This window comes from Oncorhynchus masou, chromosome 31 (assembly GCF_036934945.1).
Source record: "Oncorhynchus masou masou isolate Uvic2021 chromosome 31, UVic_Omas_1.1, whole genome shotgun sequence".
NCBI lineage: Eukaryota > Metazoa > Chordata > Actinopteri > Salmoniformes > Salmonidae > Oncorhynchus > Oncorhynchus masou.
In genome coordinates this window covers 74,073,544-74,092,750 of record NC_088242.1, presented here as the reverse complement: position 1 = coordinate 74,092,750, position 19,207 = coordinate 74,073,544, and the positions used below count along the sequence as shown (strand labels likewise).

The 19,207-nt window shown below is 39.0% G+C and overlaps 1 protein-coding gene across 8 annotated transcripts; it reads left to right on the top strand.

The window, feature by feature from the left end:
* Nucleotides 1-2,249: 2,249 nt before the first annotated feature.
* Nucleotides 2,250-17,812, top strand: LOC135524413 (calretinin-like). Of its 8 annotated transcripts, none has more exons than XR_010452955.1 (13): nt 2,250-2,422; nt 7,618-7,694; nt 8,953-9,042; nt 9,318-9,398; nt 10,460-10,516; nt 11,392-11,469; nt 12,052-12,107; nt 12,218-12,257; nt 12,435-12,488; nt 13,857-13,928; nt 14,049-14,263; nt 16,905-16,972; nt 17,199-17,812. XR_010452955.1 is itself a non-coding variant. In XM_064951919.1 (11 exons), exons 1-11 carry the CDS (start codon nt 2,329-2,331, stop codon nt 14,163-14,165), a joined length of 816 nt encoding a protein of 271 aa, XP_064807991.1. In that variant the 5' UTR covers nt 2,250-2,328; the 3' UTR covers nt 14,166-17,812. The 8 variants fall into 8 exon arrangements, 1 of the variants encoding a protein (XP_064807991.1); XR_010452953.1 differs by adding an exon at nt 14,366-14,431 and having other exon boundaries at nt 16,905-17,812; XR_010452952.1 differs by having other exon boundaries at nt 14,049-14,431.
* Nucleotides 17,813-19,207: the final 1,395 nt, after the last annotated feature.

The following is a 19,207-nucleotide window of genomic DNA, read 5'->3' as shown; positions in this document are numbered from 1 at the left end:
AATAAGAGAGGGATTTAAAAGTATTTTGGGAGATTCCCGCCTACACACACACCAGTGCACTGTGGAACAACACACACTCTTTTGAAAGTTTAAGTTTTTCTTTATTTGCTCATTAAAATCGCTAAATAGTAGAGGAAGAAAGAAAGAAAAGAGATACATGAGCAGCAGAGATGGGAACCACAATTGAAAACAACATTATCAGTCAGAGGCGGTTTTAATATGTATATGAACAATTGCTATTCCCTGTTTGCGTGTCAATCAATCTATATTCATGAAGGGGACAAAAACATTTCCTGAATAGAGAAAACCAGAGTGATAACCAAAAGAATGGAGGGGTGAAGGAAAAGAACACCAGTGCTATTGTCTTAAGGTCAATGCTTTAAACCTCTATGCATGGTGACAGCTCTCATCTCAGAATGATGATCTATCTGACCCTGTCTTGCCACTAAACGGGAGACTATTCCACGGTGAAAAGACCTGCGGAGGAAATAGACTGAGACATTGTTGCTGAATAAAGACTTTCAATATTTCCAAACCGGTCTGACAGCACTGGATCTGATGGAGGATGGGCCTGTTCAAATGGTACTGGCTGACTGTCTGTTATAGATCATATTAGCTAACCGCTAATTTTAGATTATGTTAGCTGACATTCCATATAAAGTTATGGGTTATTGAGCCTTTGTGACATTTAAATGGTGTCTGTTGCACTAAACATGTTCTCATGAGCCATCCTGGTTGGTGGGTGTTACGCACGAAATAGGATACATTACATTGATGTTTCAGAGGGTTTTTTGTTCTGTATTGAGTGTCATAGTCAGTGTCAGAGCCAGTGTAGTCCCTCTGCTTTATTCTCAATGAGGGTGTACAGTAATAAGCTCCCCAGTGGCCTTGAGAGGAAAACACGCAGTATGTCATGAGGAGATAAGAGGAAGTGTGAGACTGCCAGGTCGTGGATGCATTGATTTACTGGACATATTTCTCAGTAACTGAGGAAATTCACAATTTTCACCACTAGCCAAAGGATCATATTGTGATGCTGTGCCACAAAGCCAGGGCAGCTCAGTCCAGACAGAGTCCTGGACTAAAGCCCACTTATAAGTTGCAGCCAGTAGCCTCTCACTCAATGGAAACTCACATTATTACAGCAAGGTGTGTCCTCATTTCTGAGCTCACTACAGATAAGGCGTTGATCATTGTCATTCTTGGCCTTTGAAACTCGATCTGCATGTCTAAGGATGTTTAAATGTATGTAAATGGTAATGAATGTACGTAAATTGTCAAGTATTTTTGTCTGTAATGTCTTTTTTTAATGTGTCGGACCCCAGGAAGACTGACTAGCTGTCGCCTAAACCAGATCTACCATTACCCTTGACATGACCACTCATAACAACTGTGTTAAGATTTGCATGGTAAATGTGGTTTCATAATTGTAAAGGAATGTTTGTTGGACGCTCTGGTCCTCAAAGAATTTCAGCCTTATCACTGAATCCTCCAGGGCCATATGAAATATGATTAGAGTGTGGATTTCTAATTAATCTGAATTCTTTCACCGAAGCCCTAGTAATTGGCATTAAAGCTGAGTGAGTTGTGCATGCAACAGCTTCATGCAGTGCAGTGGCTGTACAGCAGAAGTAAGACTACCATAATTACTACTATGCTCCTCAGTCCTACTGCACAGACATGGCTCCTCCCTGGGCTCTGGTTCTCCTGACTGAGGATAATACCCAAGCCTTTTGGAAATTCCTTGCTACCAGATTCTCCTACTGTGATTGTAAACACAGATGTGTCAATGAAGCCTATTGAAAACAATTAAACACACAGTAAGGATTAATACCATTTTCAATGCCAATCCATCTTCGACATGCATGCACATTGACAATGAAAATAAAAGAAGGAAATTATACATTGAGGGAATTTGATGCACTTTCTGCACATGGAGCAATACAATTCCTGCACAGACTCTCACTGTGATTTACATAATTTAAACCAAATAGCCTAGAAATCTGGTTCGAGGTGGCAGAGTTCAAATCCCGAACAGCAACAGAAGGTTCAGTCCATTGAAGTTATTTGGATGCATTCGGACTATTAATTAAATATCCCTCTCCGCATGATACCTCGCAGAAGCAGCCGAACACAGACGAATGGATGTATGGGGGCGTTGATCTTGGTGTCACTGCGCCACCAGCATGGCTATATGGGAACTGCAGTCTCTACTTTGGTTTAAAAGCTCCGGCAGCGCGCAGGGTTGTTACAGTGTGGATTGTGGACCTACAGAGAAAAAGTTTGCACGGGATATTCTAGCGCACAGGAGGAAAAGTTGTTGGGAAGATGGCAAACAAACTACAGCAGCCTCCACACCTTCATCTGGCGGAATTGAGCGCCACCCAGTTCATCGACATCTGGAACCATTTCGATACCGACGGTCAGTACCGGAGAGCAAAGTTGTCCAAAATGTTACTTTGAATTTTACGCAGCATTTAAAAAAAAAACTAGGCATTGTTTCAAATGCAGATATAAATGTAAGCTAACATGTCGAATAGAGTAGGTTACATAGGGTATAAATAGTCCATCACATATTTTGGTTTACAAGAAGAAAATATCATAGGCTTATCAAGGATTTTCGTTTTTTTAAAGATGCAGCTTGGATATTGGGATAGCGTTGTCTAAAAAGTGTTGTATATCATAACTTTTGTCCAAGATCGTACGGTCTAATCCGCTGGATGTTTTGAATGTCGATTTTTTTTTTCGTTTTGTGTGGAAAAGAAAATAAGTGCTTGACAGTTAGGAAAGCAGCTAGAAAACTCCTGGTGTTACTGTTGAGATTGTTAAAAAGTATTATTTATAAATAAAGGTAATTAATTGTGGCCACTATATTATATCCTTAGAAAGGTTAGAATAGGTTACTGTTTATGAATTGCTCGTGGAAATGTTTAATTTAAAAAGGTTGATTGTATGGATGCATGGCTTTTATTCTGTTATTACAATGATCTAATCAGATAAATGTAGTACATCAGTATTACAATGTACATCAGTCTGTTTGGTCGATCAATACGCATCTGACGGCTAGTCCATACCTCAGTGCACGGTGCGCTAAAGGATGGATGGTCGTGTGCCACGGTCCGTCGTCCATATAAAACATATGTAGCCTAACCACACAATAAGTTACACTTTTGTATAGGCCTTAGCCTAATCATTTACAACCTAACTGAATACTTAAATAAACTAGCCATATTATCCAACTGTATTGTTTTATAAAGGATTAAACAAAATAAAAAAATGGATGATGGTGTCAGGACCCAGGACAGTTTCCATCGGCATCATCATCATTGGTCATTGATGGTTGGAATCCTGCTTTAGAAAGTTGCGTCGAAAATATAACAAAATGTTTGAAAAGAGGAGGAAGTTGGTCAATCAAATTCCTACTGTATACGTACATTTTCGGCATAAAAAAGTTTGATTCAATAGTATTAAATTAGTGTAATTCACGATACAGATTAAATCCCAACTAAAACGGAGACAGGCTAATGTATACTTCCAGTATTATATGGTATAAAATGAGTTCTCAGCTCATTTCAAGCGCACGAGCCCACGCCCCTCCACACTCATTACCATTCGCATCATCTGGGCATCCTCCCCCATTAATAGTGTTAACAGCCCATTCCGTCCCGACCAGTTGTTGAAGCGGAATGAGAATCCTCAAAACGCGAGGAGTCTCTTGGATCACTATACTTTCCCTCTGGGTGTTTATGTTCTCTGAGCGCAAACAGGGATTGGTGCTGTGGTTCCACCCTATAGGGCATATACTGCACTGTCTCTCTGGCTTGCGCATTTGCTGCAAAGACAACATGACATACGGATAGAGTAGGCCTACGGGGTGCTTTTCGGTGCAAATATGCCTAATGGGCTAGGCCAGATAATTTGGGATACCGATTTCGCCGTTGTCCATGGTGCTGAAATTATTAGGCGCACAAAAATGTTAAATTAATATTTTTGCTATGGAGAACACAGAGTTACTGTATATACCTAACGAATGTGTGTCTGATATTGACATTTCAGGTGTGTATTATGATGCAGTTATAAATGTAAGACTTGACATGATAGTGTAGACCCGTTATAATGTACTCTTTTGTAGATTCTGCATGGCTTCGAAATCAGAATCCACCAGTCTTGTGGGGATTAGGTAATCAGATAGTATTTTTGAACAGTTCATCAAATGTACTGGCACGTGAAACACATAACACCATAATGATTGCCAATGTTTCTCAGCATGTGTTAATGATATTAGCCTAGTAATTGTAAACTAATAGCATATCATTCTATATGTAAAAAAAAGAAGACTCAAAATGGCTGATAGGATAAGATCATAATGAGAGGATAAGACATATGGGTCAAACTACGTCTTATAATGCATACTGATTGCATAACAGTAGAATGCTACTATTAAGTTGTTACATTCTGAGGGATACCTTTACTTTTAAGAATAAATAGGAAGCTAATATCAGGTAATGTTGGACATGTCTGTGGCCACAAAGTGGAACCTAAACCAATACAGTTGGCCACATTCTATTGCCACAATTGTTTAGACAAACATTCAGGATTCATTCATTGTGGATAGAAATTCTCCAATGAAATAGACCCCAAAAGTCAATGAGTAGATAATTGAAAGATCATGGGACATTGCATTACATACTCTGGGCTAGTGTACTGTATATGTCACATTATCATACACAGCATTCTCTGCAATATTTTGTTGAAGTCGGAAGTTTACATACACTTAGGTTGAAGTCATTAAAACTTGTTTGTCAACCACTCCACAAATGTCTTGTTATCAAACTATAGTTTTGGCAAGTCGGTTAGGACATCTACTTGGTGCATGACACAAGTCATTTTTCCAACAATTGTTTACAGACAGATTATTTCACTTATAATTCACTGTATCACAATTTCAGTGAGTCAGGAGTTTACATACAGTAAGTTGACTGTGCCTTTAAACAGCTTGCAAAATTCCAGAAAATTATGTCATGGCTTTAGAAGCTTTTGATAGGCTAATTGACACCATTTTAGTCAATTGGAGGTGTACCTGTGGATGTATTTCAAGGCCTACCTTCAAACTCAGTGCCTCTTTGCCTGACATCCTGGGAAAATCACACGAAATCAGCCAAGACCTCAGATATGTTTTTTAGACCTCCACAAGTATGCTTCATCCTTGGGAGCAATTTCCAAATGCCTGAAGGTACCACGTTCATCTGTACAAACAATAGTACACAAGTATAAACACCATGGGACCACGCAGCCGTCATACCGCTCAGGAAGAAGACGCGTTCTGTGTCCCAGAGATGAACGTACTTTGCTGCGAGAAGTGTAAATCAATCCCAGAACAACAGCAAAGGACCTTGTGAAGAATCTGGAGGAAACAGGTACAAAAGTATCTATATCCACAGTAAAACAAGTCCTATATCGACATAACCTGAAAGGCCGCTCAGCAAGGAAGGAGCCACTGCTCCAAAACCACGATAAAAAAGCCAGACTATGGTTTGCAACTGCACATGGGGACAAAGATTGTACTGTTTGGAGAAATGTCCTGTGGTCTGATGAAACAAAAATAGAACTGTTTGGTCATAATGACCATCGTTATGTTTGGAGGAAAAAGGGGGAATCTTGCAAGCCAAAGAACACCATCCCAAACGTGAAGCACAGGGGTGGCAACATCATGTTGTGAGGGTGCTTTGCTGCAGTAGGGACTGGTGCACTTCACAAAATAGATGGCATCATGAAGGAGGAAATTATGTGGATATATTGAAGCAACATCTCAAGACATCAGTCAGGAAGTTAAAGATTGGTAGCAAATGGGTCTTCCAAATGGACAATGACCCCAAGTATACATCCAAATGTGTGGCAAAAGGGCTTAAGGACAATAGAGTCAAGGTATTGGAGTGGCCATTACAAAGCCCTGACCTCAATCCTATAGAACATTTGTGGGCAGAACTGAAAAAGCATGTGTGAGCAAGGAGGCCTACAACCCTGACTCAGTTACACCAGCTCTGTCAGGAGGAATGGGCCATTGTGGGTAGCTTGTGGGAGGCTACCCGAAACATTTGACGCAAGTTAAACAATTTAAAGGCAATGCTACCAAATAATAATTGAGTGTATGTGAACGTCTGACCCACTGGGAATGTGATGAAAGAAATAAAAGCTGAAATAAATCATTCTCTCTACTATTATTCTGACATTTCACATTTTGATAATAAAGTGGTGATCCTAACTGACCTAAGACAGGGAATTTTCACTAGGATTAAATGTCAGGAATTGTGAAAAACTGAGTTTAAATGTATGTGGCTAAGGTGTATGTAAACTTCCAACTTCAGCTGTACATGCTCAACTCCAGCTTGTTGGTGCTTAAGTGATTTACTAACACATAGCTATACAAAGTTCATATTCATGATGATATTGGTAGGATTAAATCCGCACTATATGGAGTAAATCATGTTTTCTGTGTAATTCCATCGGGAGGAGAAGCACTGAGAAGGTTCAGACAAATTCAGGGCTGTCACAAAATGCAAATGTTCTTTGTTCATAATGACATATACTTGTTCTTCTGGTAAATATCATACTGGCTGCTTCCCCAGAGATGTCGCTACTCAGCCACTTGCAAATGTCACTAGAATCCACAGGCAAATTAATACACAGGCATTTGTAAGACATTTAAATCGTGACACTGATAAGAAATGCATAGTTGGTCTTTGTCAAAAGCCACTATAATAACCATCTCACTAGTGTTGCCTTTTTTAAAGCTATAATTTCCTTAACCATTATTTATAGACATCCAAATAGTCCTGGCAAGGGTGCAACTAGGCACAGATGGGAAATCCTCATTTATTTGAAGTTGAGATTACTGTATTGATTTCTTACACTTTCATGCCAGGCAGAGATTTCCCCATTGTCTTTTCAAATAACTGGACTTAAAAGACTTTGGAAGACGCAATTAGAGGCACAGTGAGAGAGAGAGAGAGAGAGAGACGGAGAGAGACGGAGAGAAAGAGAGAGACGGAGAGAGAGAGAGAGAGAGAGAGAGAGAGAGAGAGAGACGGAGAGAGAGAGAGAGAGAGAAAGAGAGAGAGAGAGACGGAGAGAGACGGAGAGAGAGAGACGGAGAGAGAGAGAGACGGAGAGAGAAAGAGAGAGAGAGAGAGAGAGAGAGAGAGAGAGAGAGTAGTGGTGCATTTCAAGACTGGGAGACCCCTTCAAGGGATTTAATTAAGCAATTTCCATGGTTTGGGTGCAAGCTATCTCGCCAATTACGTCAGCCAGAGCCAACTTCGCAGCATGCTAACCACCTGGACAACAAATTAGCTAGTTATAATGTCAGTCATTGAGCCAGCGATCCAATCAGCCAGTAAGCAAGATAAACTTGAAAAAATTGCTGTAAAATAGGGAAGTATTGGCCTAATTTGCTATAAAATGTAAGAGTATGTACAATCTCACTTCTCACATTTATGCACATTTCACAGTGGTCCTATACTGTATATAGCATGGGGATATTTGATGCTTCACAGTCTACCTATATGTTAGATACAATCTTGGGATGATTGGTCAAATCACAGTTTTTTTCTGTTGCAGGCAATGGCTATATCGAGGGCAAGGAACTGGAGAACTTCTTCAGGGAGTTGGAGATTTCACGGAAAGGGGCCGGAGTGGTAAGGGAATGATCCCTGGACCTTGACTAAAGGCTAAATTCAATCAAACATGTCAATGCAATGTTCATACAGTATTTCTGTTTACATAACTACTGCCATTATGGTATGTCTGAGGCCTATTCTGTCTCTGATGGGTCTATGTGGATTATTTACAGTACTTAATCCAAAACTATTTTTTTTACATAATTTCTCTAGGGCTATTATACAGTATGCTACAGCAGATATACTGTAATGCTGGTTTGATTGAATTGAGTGAAGGAACATGACATGGCTCTGGTCTTTAATTATAACAGAAAGTTAACTATGTTTGGAGTTTTATCAGGTGAAACCAAAGGACCACAACCTCTTGCAAAAACACATTTGACATAGTAATCGGTGTCATGTGAGTTTCCCGTACCAGGATAACAAGCAATAGCACAAAGGAATTCTACCAAAACTTTTACTGACAACAGTGAGGGTAGTGTTTTGATTGTTCTTTAAATCCAACAATCACATGTTGGCATCTCCTCACTAATCAAGGTTGTGGCCTATTCTGGTAGGTGGTTAATTGAGTTCCGTAACAAGCCCTAGAGATATGAACTCATGCCTGCAAGCTGTCCAGTCCGTCTAGGAGAGAGTTTCCCAAACTCGGTCCTCCAGACCCCAAGGGGTGCATGTTTTTGTTTTTGTCCGAGCACCACAAATTATCAAAGCTTGATGATTAGTTGATTATTTGAATCAGCTGTGTAGTGCTAGGGGAAAAACCAAAACGTGCACCCCTTTAGGTCCCGAGGACTGAGTTTGGACCACTAGCAGTAATTAAAATGTGACTGATTTGTCCAATCAAGTGCTAATTAATTATTCAAGCAATATCAAAATAAAGTTCTCCAGAGAGTTCTCACACAGATAGAAAATATAATTTTTCTTGGGTGGAGTCAGCACAATAATGTTTCTGTCACCGCATCTTGTGTGTGTACAACAAAGGAATCAGAGAGCATCAGTAATCATGTTACATAAACTCCATGGAGCTGCATAAAGTCTGTGACTCGAACATGACAAGCCCCTTAGCTGGGGAGGGGAGGGTTGTCTGTTTAAGAGCGACAATCTCTGTCTGCCCAGTGTAACAACCACTAACATCTAAAACTAGCTCTGTCACAACAATGTGAGTGACCACAGCCCTATAACATGAGAGGACAGTTTGCATTAAAAAACAACTGATCTTTACTGATGTTTATGTCATGACAAACTGTATTTGGATGTATTTGTGCATGTTTTACAGGACCCATCAAACTCCAATTTCAAAGAGAAGATGAAGGAGTTCATGCAAAAGTTTGACAAGAATGCAGATGGGAGAATTGAGATGTCTGAGGTGAGCTGACATTTTTCCATTTCCTATTTCAGGTCATTGAGGATTTGAATAAACCAGTGAGGATTATTCCTAATGATCTCAAACAGTTTGCATATCAATGCAGAAACAATCAGACATTATTACGGTAGATGTGTTCTGAAACTGTTGATGACTCGATGCTTTATTCAAGTAATCTTTGTCTATTCTATCTAACACAGTATTTTTCACACTATCAAACACAGAGAAACAAAAGTTTTCAATTTTTTCCCCTTATTAATCTTTCTTTCTTTCTCCAGCTAGCTCAGATTTTGCCCACAGAGGAAAACTTCCTGCTTTGCTTCAGAGAGTTTGTGGGATCCAGTTCTGAATTCATGGCAGTAAGTGGTGAAAATAGATGGTTTGAGTATTAAGAATTTGAAGACGGGTACAGGCTGTTTATGTGTGTTGTTGTGATTGGAAATATAGAGCTACTGTAATAAGGCAGAATGAAAAACAACAATTAGACACAGCAATTAAAACCAATAACAATCCAAATGTAGGATTCCTGGCCTTGCCCAAATCATACATAAATCATATTACTGAATTGCACTGCAATTACATTGCAAAAACAAATCATACTCAAAGATTATTTTTCTCTGTCATACTGTATGTGTCCTCTGCCAAGTGGAAAGCCACAATCACTCACTCATGGAACAGACAATTTCAGAGACACATGACAGCTCTGTCAGATTAGTCCTCATAGTGTGAATGGAGAGAGTTTGATTATCAGTAGTAACAGGAGGGACCACCCAGTCACCCAATGGACACCCATTATGTCAAAGGCAGAAAAATTGAAATGAGAAAGAGAAAATGAATATTTTTTAATCACCAGGTGTGGTAGGGAAGGCTTTTAAAAGGATAGATTGAGGAAGTACAAACTTCTATTTTCAGAGTCATATATTATAGATGTGCTGCTGTAATTCTCCATAGACCTGGAGAGGGGGGGCATCTATCTTTGATAAGAGCACTTTCTGGATTCAGGGACAGCTGCTAGATTAAAACATTAATTAAAATGCATTTCTCTCTCCTTGCCCTCTCACAATGTGTAGGAGAACAGAATTGAAAATCTGAAAATATCATGAGAATCATAGTGTGATTACAGGAAGAAAAAGCTAACAATTACCAGCCACAGAAATTGGATATGGTTTTTTTGTGCTCTTCCTCTTCTTTTAAAAATGTTCTATCCCGCCAGAGTAATTAATGCATGTCCCATGCAATCATATTAATACAATCCAGTTCGATTGCTTTGGTGTCACAGAACATTAGAGTGTGCTTGATTGTGAGTGGAGGAATGAGGTGGCTCATTTAAAAAGTGATTGGTACTACTGTGGGAGAAAGTGATTGGCTATGTCTGTTTTCTTTCTTTCTAATGAGTGTGACTTTGTATTTGCATATATAGGCATGGCGACGATACGATACAGATCGCAGTGGGTACATTGAAGCTAATGAACTGAAGGTATGGTTTCTCACTTGTTAATGTTTCACTGCAGTGGGCTAAATCAGGGTCACACAGAGTGTTTCTTGGTAGTCTTAAACAAATCTAATTTGAAACCAAAGGGGCTTAGAAAAATAAGACACAAGTACCATGTCAGATACAGTTGAAATGTGTTACATTTTGAGTTTGCAACCCAATATTACACTTCATATACATCACAGAAGACAAAACCATTTGACATTGAAAAAACAGATTTTCAGCTGTTCTATTAATTATGAAATTATGAAGAATATGAATAACATTCCACCCATGAGTCATTTGACTGCAGGAAATGACTACCCATCCATAAGAGACATTTACAGTATGTCCTTTTACAAACTATGGTAGAGTTCCAACCATAGTCAATAGTTATCTCTCCTTGTCATTCGATCCAGCTATAAGAGAACAAGGAGATAGATGCATCATTATGCTTTACAATGTAAATTAAGCTTTAGAAACCAACACCCAAATGCTTGCAGGTATAGTTGTTGTGTTGATGCAGTGAGGCAAATGGGGACAATGCATATTCCTCTCTTCTCAGTGGCTGTCAGACGAGGACACTATACAAATCATGACTTGTAATACCACCCATTATGCTATTGTCTGAAACTGTAATTCATTTCTAAAGTATTTTCTGTTGTCTTATCAGCAGGGTCTTACTGTAAAACAAGCTGGTAGTGATCTGAGAAAGTATGTGATACCTCCAACTCTATGTAAGCCAATACTTATATAACTGATGGAAACCAATAACCGGGGCCTCTGGGCTAAAGTATAGACAAGCCAGGCTCGCTAAGGTCATAGGATTGTTTTTGACCTATTAGTCAATTATAGTTTATTCATATTTCTCCACTGCACAGGGATTCCTCTCAGACCTGCTGAAGAAAGCCAACAGACACTATGATGACCAGAAGCTTCACGAGTACACACAGACAATAGTGAGTCTTTTCAGTCTAAATTAAACCCTTCCTGTATTATACCCAAGCCCTTCCTCACAGACTTATTTGAGAAGTAACCAACATCCTGCACCACATGCAACCACAGGATCTACATGCAACCCAAAGGGGTTCTACGTGGAACCAAAAAGAGTTCTGCCTGGAAACAAAAAGGGCTCACCTATGGGGACAGCCGAAGAACCCTTTTGAAACCCTTTTTTCTAAGAGTGTACTGTATGTAACTCTTGTCCCGTCATGCTGGTGGTTGCTATGTGGTTGAGTGGTTGGGAGTGGGACTCACAATGTCCTATGGGTTGTGTGTTCCTACAGCAGATGTGCAAACACCTGTTTCAACCTCAAGGCCTAAAGCTTGACCTGAATTACTCTGTGGAGAGAACCAATCTTTACCAATCTTAGAGTTGACTAGCAACTTGTATGTACAACAGACTGCCAACAGAGGTTAATCAAAATAATAATGTGTGAAGAGCCAAACTTGCCGTCACAACTGCGGAAGGCCCATTGCTTTAATGTCTGCCTCTCTCCCCCTCTCTCTCTCTCTCTCTCTCTCTCTCACTCTCTCTGCAGCTCAAGATGTTTGATCTAAACGGAGATGGGAAGCTGGGCCTGTCTGAAATGGCGAGGTGACTGGCAGCAACTAAGAAGAAATTTTTATATTTCATGTGTGCCTTCAGCATCCAACACTCCTAACAAGTTTTTTCATGGAAATTATTCTCTGTTCTTCTCTTTTAAGGCTTCTCCCAGTTCAGGAAAATTTCTTACTGAAATTCCAGGTGAGGAGTGTGCAAGATGAACTGATAATCCCTTCAAACAAATGTAGTTTTCACAGTAATTTTGGCTAATAAACATACCAGCAACATGATAATTAGATATTTCCTAACACAATCATTAATTTGCTATTTAACTCAGTAAAATGATGGTGCTCTGTTATTTCCGAATGTGTTGTACAGGATATCAAGCTGACCTCTGAGCAGTTCAGTGCTATCTTCACATTCTACGACAAGGTACATTTAGATATGTGATTGGATATTCTAAAAGGATACAGTTTGCTATAGAGGTATTTAAGTTGAACAAATATTTGCGTGCCGATGTCTGGACTAGAGGCTTGCTGAGAGGACTGGGGTAGACACTCAATTAGAAATGAAACACCGCAGTGTATACATGATATGCGTCAAACATTTACGTGCATAATTATTTCAGTGTTTGTTTCAACCTCCCCCTGCAGCTGAATCACTGGCAGCCGCTGTCACTGTTATGGGATTATGGGTAAAAAGACTGGAGATAGTAAGAAGCACACCAGGTCAACTGAAAACTAACATGGCTACAGTGCCAAAATGTAAATGCACAGAGCTTTGAGAAATAAAACTTTTTTGACAGCCCGCAACCAAGACAGCCTGTTTTCCCCGCATTCCCAAAGAAACACAACACCACTGTATCTTCAGTGCCATGGCCCTTCCTCTCCATAATATCTCCTTATGCATTTAAAGTTATTGCTCTTGAGCAGCCATATACAAGACATATTTTGGATTCATGAGTGAAATGTCAAGGGGCGTTGTAAAGGTTTTCGTCCTCCTCTTCTGAGGAGGAGTAGGAAGTATCGGACCAATGCACAGCGTGGTAAGTGTCCATAATATCATTTTAATGAAATATAACTGGCTCCAGGTCATCTATAAGTCTATGCTCGGTAAAGCTCCGCCTTATCTCAGTTCACTGGTCACGATAACAACACCCACCCGTAGCACACGTTCCAGCAGGTATATCTCACTGATCATCCCCAAAGCCAACACCTCATTCGGCCGCCTTTCCTTCCAGTTCTTTGCTGCCAGTGACTGGAACGAATTGCAAAAATCGCTGAAGTTCGATACTTTTATTTCCCTCACTAACTTTAAACATCAACTATCTGAGCAGCTAACCGATCGCTGCAGCTGTACATAGTCCATCTGTAAATAGCCCACCCAATCTACCTACCTCATCCCCATACTGTTTTTATTTTATTTACTTTTCTGCTCTTTTGCACACCAGTATCTCTACTTGCACATCATCATCTGCTCATTTATCACTCCAGTGTTAGTCTTCTAAATTGTCATTATTTGCTCCTATGCCCTATTTATTGAATACCTCCTCATTCCTTTTGCACACACTGTGTATAGACTTTCTTTTTTCTACTGTGTCATTGACTTGTTTGTGTTATTGGCTTGTTTATTGTTTACTCCATGTGTAACTCTGTGTTGTTGTCTGTGTCACACTGCTTTGCTTTATCTTGGCCAGGTCGCAGATGCAAATGAGAACTTGTTCTCAACTAGCTTACCTGGTTAAATAAAGGTGAAATAAATAAATAAAATGAAATGATACGTTTCCCCTCTTCCTTCCAGGATGGAAACGGCTACATTGATGAGCAGGAGCTCGATGCTCTGTTGCGTGACCTCTATGAAAAAAACAAAAAGGTGAGATAATATTGAAGGTTTGGAGTTTAACTCTCAATTCACCCATAATGCTGAATCTCTCATTCTAATGCATCATTACAGAAGCACCTGTATGGATAAGGGTGTCTTGTCTTCTCTCAGGAGGTGGACACCAAAAACCTGACTGGCTACAAGAAGAGCATCATGGCCCTGTCGGACGGGGGCAAGCTGTACCGCTCCGAGCTGGAGATTGTGCTCTGCAGGGAGCCCATGCTGTGAACCCTGACAACCATTGCTGTCTGTTTTTTGACCTTCATGACCCTATCTGCCCATCCCCAGATCACACCCACCTCCAGCTGCCTGACGACTGTAACCAGGTGCATGTGCCGGGCATTACCTTTATGAGTTTTGAATGAATGTGCACTGAGAAGCACAAACCAGCTCTCCCTCATGACCCCTGTTGACACTCTTCCCTACAGACTGACGTTGCCTTCGGCTCAATCCCTAAACTCTACATTTAACAAAATGAATAAAGATAATAAAAGGTACTTCTGCTAATTATGATTGCAATGTGAACAGGAGCGGAATGAAAATGAATATAAGATGATTTATTCTCAATGCTTGGTTTGACTTTCCTCTTCTCTTTTTCTCCCAAATCAACCTTTTTTAATGGGGCTTGCGACAGCAAACGTCCCACTCTAAATCTTTGTCATACTTCTGACTTTTTATTAATGGGACTTGCATAATGGGACTTGCGACAGCAATAATTATTTCTAACTTCTAGTTATTTTTAGAACGCTACACCTCTTACACAGTTTAAGCTAGAAACTTTAAAACGCTTAGACAGGCCTGGAATAGTGTGCTATTATACAACTTTTTGATAACATTTATACTTGTTTAAACTATTAAGCTTTTTGTTTTTCTTATCCTCCTCCATCAACTTTCAAGGGATTTCCTCAACATTCTAAATGGGCCCATTGTAACATAATGACACCAGTAGTCTATAGGTCATTATCAATAAAACGTCACAATACGGCGCAGAGCATTCGATTTGGCTGCTGGGGGCCAGGGAGCCCTCAACTCCGCTAAAACCATTGACAACTGCGTGTCGTTTTCAAGGGGTAAATGCTATAAGTATTTGGTTTTAATATAATATCCTCTTGAAGAGCATAGTCAGAACTACACATTTCCGATTATCCCACGTTAAGCTGTATCATCAGAGTTATATAGAAAGTAACTGCATGTTTTTCATGATCAGTAAACATCAATCGATCATGTATGTTCAGATACATGAGGGTAGCCTATCCATTTGGCAAGTCGCTAGCTGGCTAGCTAGCTAAGAAAACAACGTGTCATTTAGCCTTGCTTCATCAGAAATTAGGCTTTTGGAACGAGCTTTAGATCGGTAAATCCTCGTCGTGGTAAAGTTGTCAGTTGGACTACTGTCATCACCCCTATAGATGGCAAGAAAATCAAACAATATTTGGATATAGCCATCTCGTTTATCCCCTGAAAGTTAGCTCGTTAACTAGCCATATTGACGTGATGTGTTATTAGCTAGCTAACCAATTTGACGTTGTCCACCAGTCAATGTAGCCTATCATGTCTGTCAGCAGCAATCGTGATTTAACATTCTTAAAAACAATGTTGAAAAGGGAATAGCGTTAGCTAACTTCGCTAGGTAGGACTATGTTGGTTGGAGAAAAAAACTTCATTAGGTCCACTTACACACTATCTTTAGACAACTGTACAACATTTATATCAGTACGATAGCTTGCAAATTAAACATCAGCTAACACTGATCATGAAAAGGATGCAGTTACTTGCTGTATAACTCTGATGATAGAGATGTGCGTAATTGTTTTGCATGGAATCATCGGAAATGAGTAGTTCTGACTATGCTCTTCAAGAGGTGATGACATTACAGCCAAATAGTTAACATTTATTTAACAATTCCGGAACCGGGGTCTCCTTGCCCCCCCCAGCAGGAAAATTGAACGCTCTGCACCTTATTGTGACGTTTTATTGATATTCGGCGTAAACAATGTCGCTTTTGACACAATCAGCTACTCAGGCCACTTTCCCAACACATTTAAAAAAAAACATAGCACATGAAATATCTAAGTCTGCTTTTCTGATATTCAAAACTGAAATTAGAACATAATTATATTCTACCAATCAAACGTACATGTGTTTCGGTAACCAAGGTTCCAACAAATTAGACAAAAACGCAGAGTATATGAAAACTTCCTCTAATTCTCTGTTTTTCAAATCTGAAATCAGAAAAGGAATAGCTTCTACCAATCATGAGGTAAAGCTGTTTAAGTAATTGTATCAACTGCTTTCATTAAGGAAAATTCCACTCAAAAACGACTGTATATTTTTGTATCTGTTTATTTAGTCCACTGTTGATACAGTTCCAAAGTGTTTTGCATATCAGCAATCAAGTTTTCAAGATATAGAACTTTTAAAATGCATAAAGTGTCATGTGTTTTATATCATACTGTGACACTTTCTGTATTTTGAAAGTTTTATATCTTGAAAACTTGATTGCTGACATGCAAAACAAATTAGACTATCAACAGTGGACTAATGAAACAAATAACAAAATATATTTTTGAGTTGCATTTTCCTTTCATCTAACTTCCCACTGTCATGTAACTTTGTTATTGAAAGCTCCCTGGTTACCACAGCAACATATGATCTCACTGAGCATTAATACCCCTGCTTACTTAGTCTGTTTGAAGTGCCAAAATTATACTTTTCTACAGGTAAGAAGTAATAAACACATTAAAACCAGTACGCACACACACCTTCCATTGTCATAGTTTAAAGGCACTGAACCGATCATCGTCTGTGGCAACTTCAACAAGGATCTGCTATCCAGGTCAAGCAAGTCCATCTTGACATTGTTTCATGATAGAGGGTACGCACGGTTGATACAAGCTGCTACCAGAGAAAAGAATACCAGGCTGAATCCAGTGTTAATTTCTCATCCACAACATTGCCTCCATTCAGGTGTGCTGCAGACGTACTACAGCTATCACAACCATGTGTACTGCATTTTCACTTCAGACATCTCTCAGGTATGAATCTTGACCAAAACATTGGTATCACATTTCACTGCTTTATTAGTTCTTCCTTCATGTTGGTGTAAAAAAGCAAAAGTCAAAATACGTTGTGAAAGCAAAATACATTTTTAACTGTCGACATGCTCATGGTAAAAATAAAACTAAACTACAATTGCATTTCAAATAATGATTATCAGATGTATGCTATGCTCAGTTAACTTGTGTCCCCCCATGGGAGCAGAGGGGCTCTGAAGGAAGGGGTTCCCCCTTTCTGGCCGGTGGGTCCCTCTTCCCATTTATCCTCCTCCAGCCCAGAGAGGATTTAATGAACATCCTGCTGTCGTCCAAATATGTTGTGAAAAAAATACAGTTATGTTTTATTTAAAACTTCAAGAATGCCTCATTATCTTCTGTAATCTGTTATTACAGTTGTCATATACTGTGATATTCAAGTAGGAGAGTGTATAAAAGTTTAGTCTGGATGTAGTTATTTCTGATGAAATGTGTGATCTAACTGCCCCACAATCCAAGGTAATAAGGTTGATAAAGTAGTATATCAAAGTAAGCAGAACAATTATTTTACTACATTTAGCTTTGACTATATTTAACTGATTAGCTTAATTAAAATGTTTTAAACTTCTTCCACTACCACAAAAATACTTTTAAAGAGTTAAAGCAAGTCCCACAAGTTTTCTTCATGGATAATTACCATCTAGTTCATCTATGCATATATCTGGCATTTCATCCTTATATTATTAACCTGTTACATTTAGATTTTTTATGTTGCGTTTTCTGGCTGATACTGTTATAATGAGGATGTGATAGAAATCATTAAAAAATATATATTACGATTAAGATTATCTCAGTTTTTTTTGGTCTACATCTTACTCTCTCTCTACACCTCCTTGTGCTTGGAATTTAGAAAAAGAATATCTGGCATAGTACTCCGGTTGTTAAAAATGTTGTTGATAATCCGTTAAATTGAATATTGATTTTGAAAACAAGTACATCAATTAGTATTAATAAAGATTAAGTTGGTGTATGAGTAGCAAATAAAGAGAGCCCAGTCATTACCAGATATCAGGGAGGTACTGCAACCACACACAGAAACACTCACACATTTTTTATAATTATAAGAGAATACCTAGCCTGGTTGCAGTCTCTGTTCAGTATTTACGTTCCACCCCTTGCCACTCCGGTTTTTGGCAAATGACAGGAGTGGCATGGAGTGGAATGTTAGCTTAAAAGACGTAACCAGACAAGAGAATACTAGTATAAATTCCTAAATTTCCTCTATCAGTATTTCTGAAGCACGACTTCATATTTCTAGTAAAAATCCCCTCTAATTGTGTGCAGATGCTTTTAAAACAAGTTCAATAATTCAGCAGTAAAACTTCCCTCTCTCACAGCGGAGCTTGTAGAAATTCCTATCAATTAATAATCACTATTTAAATATTTAATTGAAAGCCATGTTTTGCAGGAAAAGACTGGCTTTTTTATCCAATGTGCAATGCACAGATATGAGCATTTGCGTTATGTTGTAGTAATTTCTATGAGATGCTTATTAACAGACCATATTAGTATACTGTATATTTTTTAGTCAGAGTGCTACCTCAATTTACTATCTGCATGGGCACCTCCCATCAAGGTCTCCTTTGGAAAGAGGCATTCCAAATTCATGATGACCATGTTTAACTCCATACAGGTTTCACATGTAAGGATGTCAATGAAAAGAGTGAACAAAAGTAACAATCTATCATTGAGATTCACATAGACGTGTTTTAGCTTTGTTGAATGTGCAATCACCATCCTGATCTTAACTAATAACTGATATTATGACTAGATATCAGACACATGGAGAGGAGAACAGTTTCATACATGACGATACCTTTCATTATTTAAACATATATTGTATGAAAGGAAACTTGGTGTTTTATTGATGTACTGTTTAAATATAGCTCCTGTGAATTAAATAACTAATCGAATGGATGTCTCTGCCTAGATTCCCTACAGTATATCCACTGAGTACCACACACACAAACACCGATACACACTCTGGTGACTAAGACATAAATACTGAACCTGTTTACAAATTAGCCTTTTTACTGTGCAATATACTACAAAATAATTAATATCTGCATAGGAGGCTGCTGAGTGGAGAACAGCTCATAGTAATGGCTGGAATGGAGTTAATGGAATGGTATAAACTTGATGTGTTCGATATCATTCCATTTATGCCATTCCAGCCAT